The sequence below is a fragment of the Molossus molossus genome, unplaced genomic scaffold, assembly GCF_014108415.1.
Source record: "Molossus molossus isolate mMolMol1 unplaced genomic scaffold, mMolMol1.p scaffold_m16_p_1, whole genome shotgun sequence".
Classification (NCBI taxonomy): Eukaryota; Metazoa; Chordata; class Mammalia; order Chiroptera; family Molossidae; genus Molossus; species Molossus molossus.
In genome coordinates this window covers 211,590,459-211,610,450 of record NW_023425344.1, presented here as the reverse complement: position 1 = coordinate 211,610,450, position 19,992 = coordinate 211,590,459, and the positions used below count along the sequence as shown (strand labels likewise).

General features: G+C 42.1%; 1 protein-coding gene across 1 annotated transcript in view; it reads right to left on the bottom strand.

Annotated features, from left to right (window-relative positions):
* Nucleotides 1-12,168, bottom strand: part of PELI2 (pellino E3 ubiquitin protein ligase family member 2) — a 199,689-nt gene extending 187,521 nt beyond the window's left edge. The window contains exon 1 of the mRNA XM_036268352.1: nt 11,819-12,168. Coding sequence (XP_036124245.1) covers nt 11,819-11,895 — 77 coding nt within the window. The 5' untranslated portion in view covers nt 11,896-12,168. The remainder of the gene's footprint in view (nt 1-11,818) is intronic.
* Between the last annotated feature and the right edge of the window lie 7,824 nt (nt 12,169-19,992).

The window sequence follows — 19,992 nt, the reverse complement described above, 5'->3', positions numbered from 1 at the left end:
TCATCTCTGTGCACCTCCCCAAAGTGAGAAAGAACCAGGCCACTAGGTAGCAACAACCTCGTCAGAATTCCTCATTCTTGCAGGAGAGAAAGAGAAAGCTCAGATCCTGCTGCTCCCTCTTTAATGATGATTTTAAACTGTAGGCTTCTGACCAATGACCTGCACTTCAATTCAAAAGGAGCAGAAAGCCCTGAAGATGAGGCAGAGGTTGACATGAGAGCAATGGGCAAGTAGGGAGAGCAAAGAGGACAGTGATCAGAGACCCCATACCTGCTGCAAACATCGCAAGAATATAAATCTGCCCTGCTCTCCTGGCAACAGGATCAATACACCACCAGAGGGGCTGTTCTATGCTGCTGCTGGCACTTCTGCTGCTGGCACAGCTGAACCTGAGACAGCCAAGAGAAGAAGCACCATTATTCCTCCCTGGTCTGCAAAAATTGGCCTAGAGGAGGAGCACCTAGTTATTCCTCCCCCAGGGTGATCATGGACGGTTCTCTACAGCTAGGGAAGGAGGGCCGTGGGGCTGCAGATCCTCTCTGTCAGTGGATCATGCACATGGGACAACATCACTTGGGCGTCAGGGAAAGCGAGGCTCCAGAGGACAGCTAGCTCAGAGCATAAAAGTTCTTTGATCTCTGATTGCCCTGCTGGGTGGGGTTCAACCCCAAAACATTCGTAGGTTCCAGCACAAGTTTCCAAAGCACATTCCTGAAGGAATGGTGTCTTTATCCCACCATGACCATCTCTCAGGGGAGGGCTAGGGCCAGTATGAGCCACTCCCATGGCTGAGAAAGGTAGGAGGAAATAAATGACAAAAAAGAAAATGCAGACCTTTTTTGGAGATTTCAAATTAAGAGCTGTCCTGCCAAGTGGCTAAATTGGTTAGAGCATCATCCTATACACCAAAAGGCTGTGGGCACATACCTAGGTTGCAGGTGTTATCCCTAGTTGGGGTGTGTACAGGAAGCAACCGATTGATGTTTCTGTCTCTCTCTCCCCTTCTCCTCCTCACCCACCTTCATCTCTAAAGTCAATAAAAATATATCCTCAGGTGAGGGTTTAAAAAAAAAAAAAAAAGACCTGTCTTGAGAAAAGACCCGTCTTCTCAGAAAGCTGAAACTGTGCCTGCAACCTCCATATGGAATAACCATTATAAATGAGCTTTTTGTCATTTTACCCTCCAAACGTAGTGTTAAAACATTCTTCTGGCCCATTCACCACCTTGTGCCTGTGTAGATGACCTCCCATACTCAAACCTGTTAGTTGTATTTCATGTCAGGTAGCCTTTAAAAGCCTGCAAACTTGTGTCACACATTAGCTGTCCTGGGTTAAAGCTGCTTATATTCGAGTCTCCCAGAAGCATGGTTCTCAGATAAGCTAGGCCATTCTTCAACTGCTCTCAATAAATTTCATGGGATAATACTGATTATGGAGATTAACAAATGCAGAGAGACTCATAGGTGACTTGCACATGATAAACTTATTCCACAAATGCTTTTGTTAGCTAAGATTTTCAGACCACATAGTATTTAATATTTGGAATAACTCACCTAAAGAGCTAAAATTTGCTTATTAAAATAATCAGTAACCTGAAGAAAATGGAAACTCAACAAGAACTCAGTGAATTATTTTGTATTAGTCTGTCCACTCTGACAACTGAACCACAAAAAGATGGAATGTTGTGGTGTCTGAGTTGTCTACTGCTATGTAACTAACCATCCAAACATAGTGATTAAAACAACTGGCACTCACAAGTCTTTAATTTGTCAGAGCTTGATAGAAACAGCTCATCTCTGCTCCTCCAATACAACTAGTGTCCTAAGAAGAAAAGGAAGGGCCACCAGGGTGAGTGCACATAGAGAACACAGCGAGAGACAGCCGTCTGCAAGCCAAGCAGAGGCCTCAGGAGAAACCAAACCTGCTGACCACCTTGATACTGTATCTTTAGGCTCCAAAACTTAAGAAAATTAATTTATGTTCTTTAAGCTGGAAATTAATTTTGGTTATGGCCATTGTAGCAAACTAATACAGGGACAAAAACAGAAGTCACCCTTAAGGCAATATCTCAAAGTCACAAAGCTTCATTTCCTTCATGCAGATTGGTCAAAGCATATCACAAAACTAGCCCAGATTCAAGGGGGAATCTGTTATGGGAGGTCCAGCATGCATATACAAGGAACTACTGCAGACTGTCTTTTTTTAACATTTTTTTTTTCTTTATTGATTTTAGAGAGAGAGGAAGGGAGAGGGAGAGATAGAAACATCGATGAGAGACAACATCAACTGGCTGCCTCCAGCACACCCCCTCTGGGGATATGGCCCACAACTGGGGCATGTGCCCTGACTTGGAATCAATCCAGCAACCTTGGTGTATGGGTTGATGCTCAACCACTGAGCCACACCAGCCAGGCTACAGACCGTATTTGAAGACAACAGGGGAAGAACAAAATGGGATCAAGTCAAAGCCCTGAGTTCTCTTATCTGATCTCCAATTAGCTGCAAGACCAACTGGGAAATCTGGGTAATGTCCACCTCAATAACATGGCCTTTAGGTACAATCCTTTCATTAGATGATTTTAAGCAGGGGTGGGAAACTTTTTTCTGCCAAGGGCCATTTGGATATTTATATCATCATTCACGGGCCATAAAAAATTATCAACTTAAAAATTGGCCTGCTATATTTGGTCAGGCTAATTTGGTAAGGTGTGTGATGTTAGCTGGTATTGATTGGGGGGGGGGGGGGCTTATATGGCCCAAGGGCCAGGTATTCCTCACACCTGGTTTAAGGGTCAAACAACTGAAAGCTTATTAGGTGAAAATAGTTCAAGTATGTGAAAAACTATGCTGAGAAGCATAAACAACTGACAAATACATGAAACACATCGAGAAAAAATACAGATTCCATTCTGAATTCTATCCAAAAGCATGTAATAGCAAAAGCACCCAAACTGTAATGTAATCTAATGTACTACAGCAAAGATCCAGTCTAATTTTCTGGGATCTGGTGTGAAGCATACACCTTTGTGTCTATAACTCTTGTGCAGAAAGAGCCTTTCCTCAAGGCATTCATTCAATCAATCAATCAAGTGTTCCAGAAACCCTTACTGCTCACCCAACATGAGTTCCATGTCCTATAACTGTGTGGCAAGAAGCACAAGAAGATGCCAGGTATGGATGGGAAAGGAGGACGAACTTTTGAGGCTCTCTGAGGCACTTGGTATTAGGAAACAACCATTTTGTACCAAAAGCCTAGAAGCAAAACACACAACTGCCTGCTTTGGTTGGATTCTGTTAAACCAGCATTAATTACAATGGAAGTACAAAGCTTGAAATAATGATTCTTATCCTGAACACAGATTCTGCATGAGCAGAAAAGGAGGAACAAAAAGAGCTAAGTATTTGAGAGTGAGAAGCATTAACTGAATGGCTTGGAAATAAAACCTCAATAGAGACTGACTTGCAATAGTCTTAAACCTGCTACTGAAAATACCCCTGATGCATATTTATTAGGTTTGTTATCCAAGAGGCTTGTATTCCATAGTATTTCCAGCCATCATTAGCAGGCACTAATGACCACAGCCTTTCAACGCCACTGTGGTGCACTGCAATGCAGCTCAGAGCAGCTGGTGGAATCAGAACAGATGGCCTGCTTCCCTTCAAAGCAGAACTTTCTGCAGGTGACAAAATGACTGTTAGGTGACTGACAAAAAGAAAAACAAACAAAGGTTGAAAATGGAGTATCTGATGTCAGTCAAGTAGGTGGTTAGTACTGCAGGGAGCCTGTAACATGGGCCCTAAGGTTGGGAGGATTGTTTAGAAAGCTGCAGCTGTGCTACAGAATCTGGTCCCTTTGCCCCAGAGACACCTCAGTGCCAAGTGAGTGCTGGAGTGTGCCACAGAAATCCACTCCTTCAAGACACTCATTGAGTACCTACCATGTACCTGAAAAAGTGCCCCTGCCCTCATTAGATGGTCCCTGCCCTCAAAGGGCAAACTTCAAAGGAAAACCCAGATAGTTTCAATGAACTCTAGTAGGATGTAATTACCACTCCAGGCACGTGGCGAGCAGCACAGCGGACTGAACCCTGTTTGTGTCTTGGGATAGTAAATACATGTCCTTATGTTTGCTCACACTTCTATTTTCCCTTTGGTAAACTGTACATACTTCCTCCTTAACTAATGGAAAACCTGGAATCGTTTGACTGGAGGAGCAGAACCCCGCAGGGTGGCTTAAACAGAAAAAAGTAAATAAAAATTGAAAAAGGTAGGTGCTCTCAGAGGACATGGGACTATTTTCTGAGAAAAATTTTTCCTGAATATTCTGTCTACAAGGGACCCCCACTACCTTATCCCTAGCACTGTGCTCCTATAGACCCCACTCCCACTCACCTAATCACCTTCTTCTCCTTTATCCAAATTTATTTTCTTCACAGCACTCTCTGAGATTAAATGTTTTGTCTACCTGTTTGCTAGCTCTACTGCCACGCAGGTAAGGTCAGTCTATCTCATTTGCTGCTGTATATGGTCAAGTGCCTAGGGAGTGCTGGTCACTGAATGAATGAGTGGCCGATCAGACAGAACTCTGGGCAGGAGATGCAACAGTCTCACGAGGGACCAGAACCGAAAACTGGAACCAGGAGAGCTGCCTGCTGGCTCATACTCCTTTTGCTCTTTGCCTGTCTCTAGGGCCCCAGACTCAGCTTCTCTCTTTGCTTTCCCCACTCCCATTTCAGAGCTGAAAACAGATACAGTCTCCCTTGCCCTTAGGGTAAAATTCAAAATCCTTCCAATAACTTCATGACCTTGTCACCCATTCTCATCTCTCTCGTTACTTCATTTAATCACTCTTTGCTCTGGTCCTCCGAGGAGCATTTGGAGCACTCACCTCTGCATCTTAGAACAGGGTGTTTCCTCTCCCTACAGCACTCTTTCCCTCTCCCCTCCACAAGCCATCGTCTTCTCATCCAGGCACAGGGTTAGATGACCCTGCTAATGTGTCCCCCCATCATAGATTATGCTCTAAATTGCTTTCTATCTCCCTAACTGAAATGCAGGCTCCACAGAAAATGACCAGTCCTGCCTTGCTCACCACTGCATCTGAGTACAGGATATAGATGCTCATATATTTGTGGAATAAATAAATGAACTGTATATTAGTAATGGCTGTTCACTAAAGGGCTGTGACAAGAATAAGATAACAATTTCGAGGGCAGAGAACATGTCTGCCTTGCCTAGCTGTATTCTCCATGTGTGGAAGAGTAGACACCCAATAAATATTTGCTGAATGAATGAATTTCTGGCTTGACTAACGTAACTCCACCTCTCGCTCTCCCAGTTGAGAAAACATATCAGAATGCAAGTGGGTAAAAAATGGCATTATTAAAGGGACATCTCTTAATCATTTGAAAAATCCACACTTTATTATTTATTACTTGTCATAAATTACTAGACACTTACCTCAAAATTGATCATCACATATGTAGTTGAGACAGTGGTTTAAAATAGCTGATTTAGATAAAATTAAGAAATATGAAGCACTCTGTGTTCTCATTTTATTTTTTAAAAGATAAAGGTGACAATAAGTCCAGTAAAAACTAGTAATGGAATCACTCTTACCCTCACTTTTCTTTTTATAAAACAGATTCTGCACAACCCAGGAGAAACCTTTAATTAAATCAAAAGAAGTTAAAAATACCTTTTCCTCCCATACCAATGAAGTCCACAAAGTTTCCGTGGTCTCCATTTAAAAGCCAACCTACAGCCTTACATATATACTTCAGGGAGGCTACTGCTGCTCCCCCACACAGCAGATACAAAACCACTGCCCCAATGTGACAATATTAGTCTTCCTCAAATATAGCAACTGGTATGTTTTGGGGTTTTTTTGCTGTTGTCTATGTACATGCTTTATCTTTTGCATAAAAGATGTTTGGCAAAGTTTCTGGGACCTGAATTAACCTGGTTTTATTTTTGTTTACATAAAACATCCCCAAACATTGATCACATGATGAAATACAACCAAAATTGAAAAGTCCTAGTGAAGGTTTCTGTCTTGGTGTGTTAAAGACAGAAACAAATAAATCTGAGCAAACCAGACGAGAAACCATACAGACAGCCACATACTCCAAACAAGGCTAAAGTTAGTAAAGGAATATATAGCAACCCAAAGCCAGGAACATCATGACCTTTAATAGCCTACAGAATTAGACACTCTATCCACACCAACAGATCTGAGCTCTTCAGATCACCCCACACACCAAGTGATGCTGATTGACAGTAAAGATTTTATTTAAAAAAAAAAAAATTCAAAGGCCTTTTAGTTATTGAAGGATACTAGTGTTTGATGTGTTTGGGCCCAAATTAGAGAGGAGGATGAGAAACGGGAAAGTGTTAAGGTACATTTTAAGGTTTCTTATTACTACCAGGGGGAGGGGGAGTTGGGGCAAAGTGCCAAGGTTAAAACAAAAACAGCATCTAGAAATCAGGAGCTATTTATCTGAAGAAGTAAAAAGCCTGGCAGGTGTGGCTCAGGGGTTGACCATCGACCCATGCTCTAAGAGGTCTCTGGTTCAATTTTCAGTCAGGGCACATGCCCAGGTTGGGGGCCAAATCCCCAGTGGGCATGCAGGAGGCAGCCAATTGATGGTTCTCTCTCCTCTATATTTCTGTGTCTCTCTCTCCCTCATCCTCTCTCTCTAAAATCAATAAAGAAAAAATTTTTTTTTTTTTTTTTTAATATTTTTTTTTTAATCCTCATCCGAGGACATTTTTCCATTTTTTGTACAGACAGAGTAGGAGGGAGAGAGAGGAAGAGAGAGAGAGAGAAACATCGACGTGAAAGGGACACATCGAGTGGCTGCCACCCGCACGAAAAAATTTTTTTTAAATAAAGAAGTAAAGAGCATAAACTCTTCAAGCAACAGTTCTCGTTGTCTTACTTGATACAATGCTGTACCATGGAAAGGAAGAAAAGCAGGTACTCCCTGACCTTTATGTAGACCTTGGTCAGTTTCCACTAAAATATTTCATTTGCAGGCATATTTGTAAGCCTTCATTTGTAGAGGTTTTTAACCCTTTGTTATGCCAGGGATCTCACTGGCAGTCTGGTAAAGCCTACTGAACCCTTCTAAGAAAAATGTTTTTAAGTGCATAAAGTAAAATACAAAGGATTACAAGTGAAGTCAGTTATACTATATGTAAGACAGTTTTAAATTGTGATAAAATAGTATATATTCTGTATTAATGCAGTAAATAACAAATCTAGCAGCAAGTCTGTTCATTTCCTATTCTCATAATTGAGTTAAATGCTAAATTTCAGTTTGAGTTATAGTGAAAACAGAGATGCAATTTTTCCCCCATACAAGTTCCAGGGCTCCCTGGATTGCTTCTGTGGACCCTAGGGTACCAAGACCTTTGGTTGAAAGAGTCAATGAAAATACATTTGTGAAATATCAAATGAAAAGTAAAGCCTTGCAAAAATACACTATCCATTCAACTGTGAGGTTAGGGAAACTAAGAGTATAAGCAATATTTTCCCCAAAACCATGATGGGCCATTAGTCAGCAAGAGTACTGCATGCTTCAAATTGAATCCAGAAAGGAATTCAGCTCCCCTCATGCAAGTTACAAGAAAAATGAAGCTTTGGGGAACTGACAGCACTGAAGTGGGGAAGCAGTGACCTGGCAGTGTGGGGATACAGCTCAGCCATTAACTTGGGGAAAGAAAAAAAAAATCTCCTTCCTTCCTGCAGCCTCAGTTTCTCTATCAGTTAAATATATATATGGGCTGAACATGTACCATGATGTCTTAGGCTCCTTCTAGTTCTAATACTCTATCAGGTTATCTCTTCCTTATGCTAGCTATTTCAGCCTACTTCACTTAATTTCAAAACATCATCGGCTTTCTTAAATTTGGAAAAGAAAGTTTTACCAAATTTAAATGCCTTCATGTACAACCAAACACCAGTGAGCCAAATATATGGATACTACAACTTAAAAAAAAAAAAAAAAAAAGCCTGTTTTGCACATATCTCCTTCATAAAAAACAATCACAGTATTGGTCTTTTCCGCTATTTAGATAAAGTTCCCATTCAAATTCTAGCACCATCAACTTGAGAATATTCAAAATCAACACAAACCAGGTTACCTAAAACATGTTTATACATTTTCCACTTTTCAGCCAAAGAACAAACAGTATTACAGAGTATGAACCAGGAAGGTCGTTGATGAATACCAAATCCAATCATATTTCATTAGTGCTAAAGAAAAAGAGACAGAGTGAAGGACTAAGCCAAAATCACAAAGCCAGTCTGCAAGAAAGCTATAATAAAACCCAGGTTTCCTGACTGGACTTTTGTGTCCTTCCCACTATACTGTGGTGCCTCTCAAATCCTGACACACTTCCCTAACTTTCACAGTGTAGTGAGGTTTAGAATAACCTGGACAGTTTGGCTCAGGGGTTGGAGCGTTGGCCTGCGGTCCAGAGAATCCCTGTTCGGTTCCCGCTAGGGGCACGTACCAAATAAATAAATAAATAAATAAATAAATAAATAAAATAGCAAAAATACCCCAACAGTTAGACCAATAATTTTCTCTACCTTCAATTACATCATGGACACAACAAACAGTGTGACTATGATACATTCACTGGAGTCATGAAATAATTAAATTTCACTTACCTGCAAAGAAAGTGATGATCCTACTAAAATCCTAACTACCTGGAAATTCCCTTAATATTGTGTAACACATGAAAAGATGCAGAATTATTTCTAGATGGATATGGATATATACTTATAAAGCTCCTCACAAATACATATATAACTGTAGACATATCCTCAGTCTGAGCTCCAGGATTTCTCAGTGACATTTTACTATAAAATTTAGAAGAGAAAAAAAAAGGACAGTCATATAACGGTTTCAAAAAAGGAAGGCACTGTATTTTATAAGCAGAAGCTTCTATTAATATTGAGCATTTTTAGATTTCAAGATTAATTTTACCAATAAGGACATCTACAAGAAATTCTCTAATTACCAATATTTATGTTCTAGATCATCAGGCATGCAAAACTGATATTAATTTCTATTTGATTGTTATTGTTGCTTTAAGAGAGAGGAGGGCACTCTCTCAAGTTCTAAGGGTCTTTTTATTGTTTTTTTATCCTCACCCAAGGACCCTTTTCTCCACTTTTTGTTCAGATAGAGTAGGAGGGAGGGAGGGAGGGAGGGAGGGAGGGAGAGAAAAACATCGAAGTGAAAGGGACACATCGAGTGGTTGCCACCCGCATGACCCAACCAGGGCCACAGACAAACTGCAACCGAGGTACGTGCCCTTAGCGGGAACCGAACCCGGTTCTCTCTGGCCTGCAGGCCGACGCTCCAACTGCTGAGCCAAACCGGCCAGGGCCTAAGGATCTTTTTAAACTCTACCTACCCTCTTACTATTCCACCAGCATTCTTCTATGTGTTCAATATTGCTAGAGAGTTAAAAACCTACTCTTAAAAAGAAAAGAAGAAGAAAGAAAGAAACCACAATTCTCAAGTATTCAAAAACCAAACTAGCATCTTCTTAGCAGTCTTTTCTCAACTCACATTTCACTTCCTCAGAGAGAGACCTGCCCAGGCCTCCTAGCCAAAGAACTCAATACCTGCCTAGAGCAGACATTTCCTAAGTTAACCCACTTCTGTTGAGCACTTGGCAGCATCTGAAGTTGTTATTTATTATTCATTTGTTTACATGTTTCTGTTTATGCCTGCTGCACCACACTATAATGAAAACTCCTTATTCACTATTGACCCTCAATGCCTACACAGTGCTTGCACATAGTAGGTGCACACATAACTGGTGTGTGCCTGTTAAGTGGCAACTGTATCATACTCAGGGTCTCCTGGAAAAGCTTTAGTAAAGGACCCTGTTATGTGCCAACTATGTCATACACAGGATCTCCTGGAAAAGCATTAGTAAAGGACAGAGCACATGCAATTGGCCATGCCTTTACACAGCCTACTTGAGTGTAAGCCTATGATACCAGGACAATTCAGGGTATAAATCTTTCCCTGGGCTTTGAAATGCCCTGAACTTCCAGCTATGAACACAAAACCTCTCCAGGCCCACTCACACATTGCTTTTCTGAAACATCTCAACAATGATTTCCTCAAAAGGAAATAATGAAATAAAGTTCTGGCATAAGTTAATCTTTCCTGTCAGGTTCACAATGTTAAACATACTTTGAAGCCAGCCACAGAAACAAAACCAAACTCCACAAAATTAGGTTGGGCTGAGGTTACATAAAACAAGCTAAACTCTGGCTTTTTTCCTGTCATCCTTCCCTCCTTCCAGTGAACCCTAACATCTGTCTTTTAAGTGCAACTGGAGGCAGGTGAGAAAAAAAACGCTTATTAGCACACAGCTTCAAAATAGGCAATGAGATTTCCAATACTATTGCCCCGAATGTTGTAGCAACAAAGTGAGGACTAGACAACTCTGGGCTGTACCTTGTCTGGAAGCTTCTCTTAAAAATTCTTCTCCAAAATTGTTTCTAAGTCAGCACTTTCCTCAAGGTGTTCAGTTATCAAACACTCCAGAGTTCTGAGTTTTTCCATACTAATGACTCCTCACACGTGTGCTAACCCTACTTATCAGCACCTAGGACATTCTGAATACAGGTCCTTCAACAGAGAAGGACGAAAGCGCGGGTTCCCGGGAGTGACACATCCAAAGGAAAAAATAACTCTTTCTCCTCCAGTACTAAACCCAAGTTGCTCCTTCTCCCGAGTTTCCTGCACGCCCCCCCCCCACTTTACCCCCATTCTGCTCCCCTTGCCCTGCCCACTTTATCCTGCCTTAATCCCACGAAGCCTCCCTCCCGGTTTATTAAGGGTAAACAATAGAAATGTCACTGGGAAACTCAGGAAGTAGAAGAAGTCTCTAATTGCTGCCGTTTAACGATTGTAGATAATTACTATCTTCAAAATGTGGTTTCCACCAGCGGAGAGGGGGGCGAGGCGGGCGAACTCCCGCCGCCGGAGGACATCGGCGAGGCCGCGGCCCTGGGCGGAGGGACCGCGCGGATGCGGCCCGAGCCCGGCGTCCCTGCCCCCTCCGGACGCTCCCGGCGCGGATTGCCGAGAGCCGAGGGCCGGCCGGGTCACAGACAGTTCACTGCCCGCGGGCTGCGCTGCCCGCCGCGGCCACCAGAACAATATGCACAGGGCTGCCCGCGGACGCCCGCCACGCAGACCCCCAGCCCGGGGCAGCGGCCGCGTCGGCTGCGTCTCGCTGGGAGTTCCGGGGCCCCGGGCCCACGGAGAGCGGGGACAGAGGACCCCCGGGGCCCGGCCTCGCGGACCTCTCAGTTCCGCCAGTCGGGGGTCTCCAGCGACACAGCGAAGTGCCTGCGACGGTGGCGCCTGAGCCCGGGCCCCTACAGACGCCCCGCGGCCCGGCGCGCTCGGGGAAGTCGAGCCCCTGCCCGCGGTTTTACCACAGACTCGGTCCCCGAGCGCTGCGCCCCACGGGGCGCGGAGTCGCCCCAGTCCCCACCGCCGCCTCCCGGGGCCGGCCCCGCTCCTCCACTTCCTCCGCCGTCGTCCTCCGTGCGGAGCGTGCATCCCGGCTCCCAGCTCCCGCCTCCCACCTCAGCAGCCGCCGGCCCAGGCTTCCGAGCCGCTCCCGCCGCTCCCAGCGCCCCGGGGTCCCCAGAGAGCGCCCGAGCCACCGCGCTGGCCCCACTCGGGGATGCGGGCGCGCGGCGGCCACCCAGCCCGGAGCGCTCGCCACCCGCCCCAAGCTCGCCGAGGTCGGGGATGCCCGGACTCACCCCAGTACCACCAGCTCCCCGTATTTCACTGGCTCCTTATCGGGGGCGCAGTGCTCCTCCTGACCGGGGGAAAACATGGAGCCCCGCTCGGCCGCCGCCGCCGCCGCCGCCGCCGCGATCCCCGCCGAGTCCGCGCCGCCGCTACAATCCCATCCCGAGAAGGGGGTGAGCGCGCCGGGGAAGGGCACGGCGGCAAAGGGGGCGCGGGGCGGCCAGTCCCGAGGCTGCTCCGTCGTGGCTGCGCGGCTGCCCCGCCGGGCTCCCCGGAGCTCCGCGAGTCGCGGCCGCCCGGAGCTAGACTAGGCAACAACTGGGACGGGCAGCAGAGAGACCTGCCCGCGCCGAGCGCCGCCGCCGTGAAGCCCCGCGGGAGGGAGGAAGGGAACAGGCGAGCGAGGGAGGGGCGGGGGCGCAGCGGCCGACGGGGGAGGGGCGGGGGCAGGACCGTTGAGCAGCCCTGCCGCGCGGGCAGGTGGGAGCCGCCCCGCCCCCCGCCGAGCGCCGGCATCCCCGGCCCACGCGGCGCTCCCTCCCCCGGTGCGTGGGGCCTCCCGCGCCCACTCCCCGCCTTCCCCTGCCGGGCCCCGCGGTGGATCGGCCCCATGTTATGTAAACATAGAGTAAAAGGGAAAGGAAGTTCTTAAAGGAGCAGTTCTATTTTTTTCCCCCTCGCCTCCTTTCCTAAACTTAGAGCGCAGGGTCCTCAGCCCTCGCCGCCGAGTTCTCCGGCCGCTGAAGGCTGCGCGGATCCGAGAGCGCAGCGTCGAGGTTCCTGGGTAGCCTAGTTTCCCGGGTTTAGATGTAATCAAGAACTTCCTCTTGGGATATGAGAGCATTTGTTTTCCTGGTGTCTCGGCATGCATCTGGAGGTGTCGCACACACGCGCCTCCTCTTCCAAAACCAAGTCCTTCCAAACCTGAAGACGTCTAAGAAATGGGAGGGCTTTGCTAATTGCTGCTGGATTAGAGGGAGCTTTGAAGGCACTTGGAGCACCCGCCTCTGTGCAGGATGTAGCTACCCGGTCCGTCGTCAGCAGGTTTCCACAGGGTTTAAAAAAAAGAGAGAGAAAGATAAAAGAAAAAGTTGTGTGGTTGTTGTTTTTTTAAATCCAAGCTCTCTTCACTTTTCCCATACTTTTTCTCAATTCCTTAAGGAGTTTAAGTTACCTGGGTGAACTTTTCAGTGAATATAAATGTTCCTTTATTACGATAATTAACTCAATGCACTGTTCGTTTTTTTATACTTTTCTAAATAGTTACTAATCTGGCTTTTAAATATTTTAGAGTGTAATAGGTTTACTGCTGTTTATATCATGCAGGATTTTATTGTTACCATTTATTAAGCATTCACAACATGCTAGAAACTCTACATATTATTGCCAGTCACTGCCTCTCAAGACTATTAAATATTTAAAGAAATAAATACTGCAAAAGCTACCTTATACATAAACAGTGACTGGTTGCCCATGACCCTAAGAAAGGGCTGGGAAGAAAATAATTGCATCTATAACCTTCCATTCCATATTCAGCAGCCTTAGTCTAACATTCTCTGACAGGTTATTACTGTAGTGACATGATACTTCAGGAAATTTTACTTTAATTAATAACTACTTTTTAAAATTGAGGCTTTAGAAATAAATTATTCCAAAGTAACTAAAGCTACTCCAATGATAAGCCTAAAACAAAACAAAACATTTTAAATGATTAACTTATTTCAGCTAAGGATAGAAATTCTATTCTTCAACTGAATTCAGCTATCAAAGTTGGCCTGTTCTCTATTTTTTATGCATATGGTTATAGTTTTAATCAACGGTCTCTCATTAAGGGTTGAATTCTTTCCCATGACTAGTGTCTGGGTGTGAATTTGTCTGAATTTCTGCTTACTTCATGCTGTCTTCATCTATCTGTTCCTGCTTACCATATAGATGTGTGGCTAGAAAAGATTTGTCAGAATCATGTCACAATTATGCAGTCCCCATTATTGTAGTACCTGGTTCTGTCATTCTAACCTCTAGGCTTGTTCTATTGCTGCTCCTGCTCTCTAGGCTACAATTACTTCCTCCCTCCTTCTCTCTTGGCATGCTGTGCTTTTGTGCATTGCATTACACTGTTCTGGCTCCATTTCCTCCTCGCTGTGCTCTGCATCTGCTCTTAGGAGGATGGAAACAAATATTTATTAACCTCCTACTAAGTTCCAAACACTAGACTGTGAGTTTCCCTTAAGATGGCTCAGTCTTTTAAGGCCCTCTATTCTAACAACTGTCCATGGCACCTCTGACTTCCAGAGAAGCCTCTATCTCTCTTTCTACTTTCCCAGATTTTTTTTTTTCAAATCCTTTCCTGAGGACATTTTTGCATTTATCTTCAGATAGAGAGGGAGGGAGAAAGGGGGGAAGAGAGAGAGAGAGAAACACAGATGTGAGAGAGAAACATAGACTGGTTGCCACCCACAGGACCCCAACCAGGGCCAGGGACAAACTGCAACCAAGGTACGTGCCCTTAGAGGGAACTGAACCCTGGACTCTGGTCTGCAGGCCGACGCTCTAACCGCTGAGCCAAACTGGCCAGGGCCTTTGAGCATGTTTATAATGCTTAACCAGCTCTGTCTTTATCAGAGTTACTTGCAGAAAGTGTTGCAGTGAATGACTTTTGTATCAGAAGAGGCTTTTTATACTTGGCAGCTCAGGGCTGGTACACAGTTTTGTAAATCTGTCATGAAAACCTCAGGAATATGTGAATGGATCAGCAATGGAAATGCAAATGAGCTGAGTGAGGACTGTGGCAAATTGGTGAACCTGTGCCACCTAAAAAGGGTTATCTGTCACTCGTATCCAGCTGATTATTGTCATTTGACAATATCAGCTCACTGTTGCTAAATTTAATTTTTAAAACCCCAAATCTTGATTTTTATGGCAAATGTCTCCATTTTTAACTGTCGTCAACTTATTCAAGTTTTTTGATTTTGAGGGTTTGTTTTTTTTTATACACAACATGGCCCACCGAAATCACTTCTATTTTCTAGATTGAACTCAAGATCCCCAAATTTGCTTTCTCTGATTTCATGGAAATATATATAAGTGAAGGTAAAAGAACACATCTCATGTGAGATTAAATAGCAGGACAGGAAGGGAGCAGAGTAGTGACACATAAACTTGATCTTCTCCAAGAGTCAGTTTTTGTGTCCCCATGGAGGCCACCGTGTAGCTTTCTCTGCCCATCCCTTATTAGAGTTTTTTGCTCATAATTTAAGCCAATTAGAATATTATCCCATCATCCTCAGCTAATATTAGGAATCTGATTGTAGCATAAATTTATCTCTTCTTGAATGTAATTGTTTTAGTTAGTAGCTCCAGGCTGGTGGGACAATCTGGCTGTGCCATCTGCCAACCCACTGAAAGCCAGAGTGGGTTTGGCTGACCTGGCTGCCAGGGCAGACCCTTCCTCTCCCTCCCAGCTTGTCATTCCATTTCTGTCTTCCCTAAACCACCCTCCTGAAGTGGATGACCCACCCACAGCACCCCAGAGGGAGTTTATGCAGTTTCTTGGACGAGAGGCCGTATGTTTACTACACAAATAAATAATGTAAGGCTTTCTCTTGATTTTTCTCCCTATTATATCTACCTCTTTTAAGTTAAAATGAAATGATTTGGTGAAAAAGTTTATGTTTATCTTAACCATATATTAAATGAAATCAATCAAATACCTTCCAGTATTTTAAGGATGAAAAGTCTAATTTTTGGCCACTCTGCATTTTATCTTATATGTTTATATTTGCAAAGACTAAAGGGTAATTTAGTCTTGCAATATATTTTTAAAATATATGTTTGGATAAACTGATCATATTTTTCTGGAAACCTATATCACATTTCATTTTTTAATTATACCTGTTTTCCCTAATTGAGAGAGTAATATGAGCTGTTTGTCAAAAGTTTGGGAAATGTGGGAAAAAAAGGGGGATTTAAATATTTTTTTATTTTAAATATCCATAGTCTCACTACCCAGTAGCAACCCCATATAACATTTTTGTGTATTTTCTTCACCTTCTATATTTTGAATTTTTTGACATAGTGGTGATATTACTGTCTAAAATCACCCTTCACAATTTGTTATCCTGCATTTTTATACTTAATATTATATTCTGAGCAGTTTTATCACTAAAACTTCATAATATTTTTGTTGCTTCATCATATGTATCAACATTTATTAACTCCTCCCTTATGGAATGTTTGGAAGATTTCTAATTTGGGGTCTTATAAATAGTAAACATATTTACATTTGTTACTACTTGATGAGAACAGATTCCTATAAGTAAGATTATTACATGAAAGGGTATCAACATTTTAAGACCCTTTGATATATATTTCTGAAGAATTTTTTTAAACAGTCGTACCTGCCAATTTATACCGTGACTAGCAGTAAATGAGGGAGCCTGCCTCAGGGAACTCTCACCAGCATTTTTAAATCTTGACTAAAATGACAAGTGGTAATTTTTTTATTTGCATTTCTTTAATTGCAATTGTGACCTACACTCACTTTTTAAAAATTGTAGTAAAAAACACATAACATGAGATCAGCCCTCCACAAATCTTTGAGGACAGCACAGTACTGTTAATTCTAAGCATAACATTATACAGCAGATCTCTAGAACTTTTTCATCTTGTATGACTGAAACTTTACACCCACTGAACAGCAACTCCCCATTTCTCCCTTTCCCCAGCCCCTAGCAACAACCTTATACATTCTACTTCCATGAGTTTGACTACTTTAGATATCTCATGTACAGGGAATCATGCAGAATTTGTCCTTCTGGCTTCTTTAGCAAACTGCCCTCAAATTTTTCCTTATTGTAGCATATGCAAGAGTTTGTTCTTTTTATAGATGAATAATATTTCATTGCATGTATATGCCATATCTTTTATCCAACCTTGTTTTGTTGATTTTTTCTAGACTTTTTCTATTTTCTATTTTGTTTATTTCTGCTCTAATCTTTATTTCCTTCCTTCTGCTAACTTTGGGCTTAGTTTGTTCTTTCCTTTCTAGTTTCTTGAGGTGCAGAGTTAGGGTACTTATTTGAGATCCTATTTCTTTTTTAATGTAGGCGTTTATCACTACAAAGTTTCCTCTTAGTTCTGCTTTTGCTGCACCCCTTAAGTTTTGGTACATTGTATTTTCATTGGTCTCAGGTATTTTCTAATTTCCTTTTTGATTTCTTCTTTGATCCATTGATTGTTCAAGAGTGCAGTTTTCAAGTTTCTGAATTTCCTTGCTATTGATTTCTAGTTTCATTCTGTTGTTATCAGAAAAGATACTTAGTATGATTTTACTCTTCTCATATTTGTGAAGACTTGTTTCATGACTGAACATGTGATCTATCCTGAAGAATGTTACCTGTGCACTTGAGGAAGATGTATATTCTGCTGCAGTTGGGTGGATGCATTTACCATTTTTTTTAACAGCCATGTGGTTGGGTCATATTGAGCTTGTGGTCAATAAAATCTTAGGTTTTTCTCAGATGAACTGCTTTTAAGTAGGGTCCATTTCACCAGGACCTGTACAATTGAATTATTGAATATAAGTGAAATATTAAATATTTATTCTTGTTACATTTCAATTTGTAAAGTTTGAATAATTCAATGAGTTCTTTTTTTCATTCTTTTTAAAAGGCTTTAATTATTTCAATAGGTATTAATACAAATGATATGCGACTCAAATAATACAAAAGAATGAAAATTCTCTTAATCTAACTTTCAGCCTGCAGTTTTCCCTAGTGAAAACTACTGCCATCCATTTCTTATGTATCTTCCCAGTGTTATCTCTCTGTGTGTGGTTGTTTGTGTAAATAATCTTTAAGAGAAATGGCAGCACACTATATACACTATCCTATACTTAGCTTTTTTCACCTTAACAAGGAGCCCAGCAAAAGACACTTCAAGAAGGCCCTTGAGCAGATGACTGAATGACAAGACAGTCACCTGTGCAAGATTTCAGGGATTTTACAATATTCCATCCAGCAGGTTTAACAAGAACAAATACTCAAGGTAGCAAAGAGCTTGGCAAAAAAAAACTCCGTGTCGCTGGAGTTTACTGAATGAGCAGGAAAGGGGTATGAGATAGAGTTGGAGAGGTAGATAGGAGCCAGATCATACAGGACACCAGAGTAATGATGTTAAAATTTTATTTTCTTCTCTTTGATATTAGAATTCACTGGAGAATTGGGGATGGTTGCTGAAACAATAATAAAATAAAATCATCTAGCAATTTTACCTACATGGATATCATGAGATCATAAAATGCTTTACTGAAATCAAGATGCACATTTTAGAAGCTACATAATAAATGATTTTTGAGTTAAAAATTTTATTTTTACATTCTTAGCCCTGCAAACAGTGAAGGGAGCTTGTAGCAATGAGATAGTCCTGGCAGAGGGCCTCCCTGCTCTCACTCACCGCTGAAACAGGACTGGAGGAAAGAGGTTAAACAGGCTATTCTACAACAGTAGAGAAAGGGCTAGTTTAGGAGAAAGACCTCAGTTCTGTATCACAATCTCTTTATGCCTGCCTCAGTTATCCCATTTATGAAATAGGAATAATAATATCCTACCCATATATCCCACAAAATTTTTGAGAAAATTAAATGACATAATGCATGTGACAGTAACTTGTGTACTACAAAGTATTAAAACAGGAATAGTATTGCCATTTTTTGAATAACACTACAGGAACGATATTGTGGGAGGGAGGATGTACAAATATGAAATAATGATGAATTAATAAATATGTGTTGAAAGCTTCCTGTACTTGCTTTGTGCAGCCCTGTGATAATGCATCCATCTGATAAATATTTATTTCGGACCTATTATGTTAAGGCACAGTGATAGATTTGGCAAGTAGCACAGCTGCAAGTAAGGCAGCAGGAGACCAGGAGTCCCTGTCCCACTGGGTAGGTAAAATCCTCATGCCAGAATGAGAGACCGCGAGGGAGGGTGTGGAACTCTGGCTGCAGAGTCTGCACAATCTGTGGCTTTTCTATTAGTTGTGAAATGTTCTAGTTGTAGCAACTAGGACCTTGGAGTCTAAATAAGAAGTAAACCCAAATGAAAGTGCTTTCTAAACTGTCAGGCTCTATACAATAGCATGATTCTATGAGGGAAGTACTAAAAGATGAGCTGATATCAGGAAGCTAGATCTCAAATTTTGATCTAATGTTTCATCCATCTCCAAATTGCTTAGGAATCTTAAATGATATTGAATCACTTGTTTTATTCTTACCTTTTCATAATCTTTTACATTCAGTGTTGCAACTGCACAGGTGGAGTGATCCGGTATGTTTAGCTGCAAAATCAACACATACCGCAGAGTGACCTAATCTCCATTACCACGTGCTAGTTCACACGAAAAATTCAAGGGCAAATTGATACACACAGCTCAGCACAGATGGAACTGACCTCCCCGTTAACAATTAAAGCAGGAACAAACACCAAATTGGTAGAAGTTATAACTACTCCCCTAAGCGAATTATTAAGACAAAATGACATTTTTCATTCCTTTGAAAAGACCTTAAACCGAGGTTGCAGCTTTATTGTAGTAGCAGGGGAATTAAACATGTTAAGGCCCACAAAAATCAAAACTGTTAATTCACAGAATGGTCACCTGCCTGGTAAATTATATTTCTATTAACCTTTCTCTTTGCTTGGTAACTAGTCAATTATATTAAAGAGTCTTTCCCCTCTTTTGCTTAGTCCAATATACCAGAAAGAACTTGCTGTTGACCAAAAACAAGCCACAAATACACAAGGGAAGTAAAGAATCTTGCTGAATGAACCAATTTTATTTTTTCTATGAAATTATGAACATCTTATTCAATGTTAAGCATTTTATTAACTATATCTTTTTCTATGTCCAGAACAGCAGATGCTAAAAGCCTGTAAAAAAAATCTTAAAAATCAAATCTCTTGCCCTCTCCCTTCTCCTCTAAGCACTTTAAAATTTATAATCTCTCTGGCATTTATCATAGACCTACCATATGTTAGGTACTATACATAATATTCAACATATTCCTTATGGAAGCTTCTTGCATTTCATAATTTTTTGTAATAAAATCATATGTATATTCAGTTGAAATGTCTATAGCTCTAAGTATATTTTCCATGCACAATTACAGATTTTATTAAGCAAT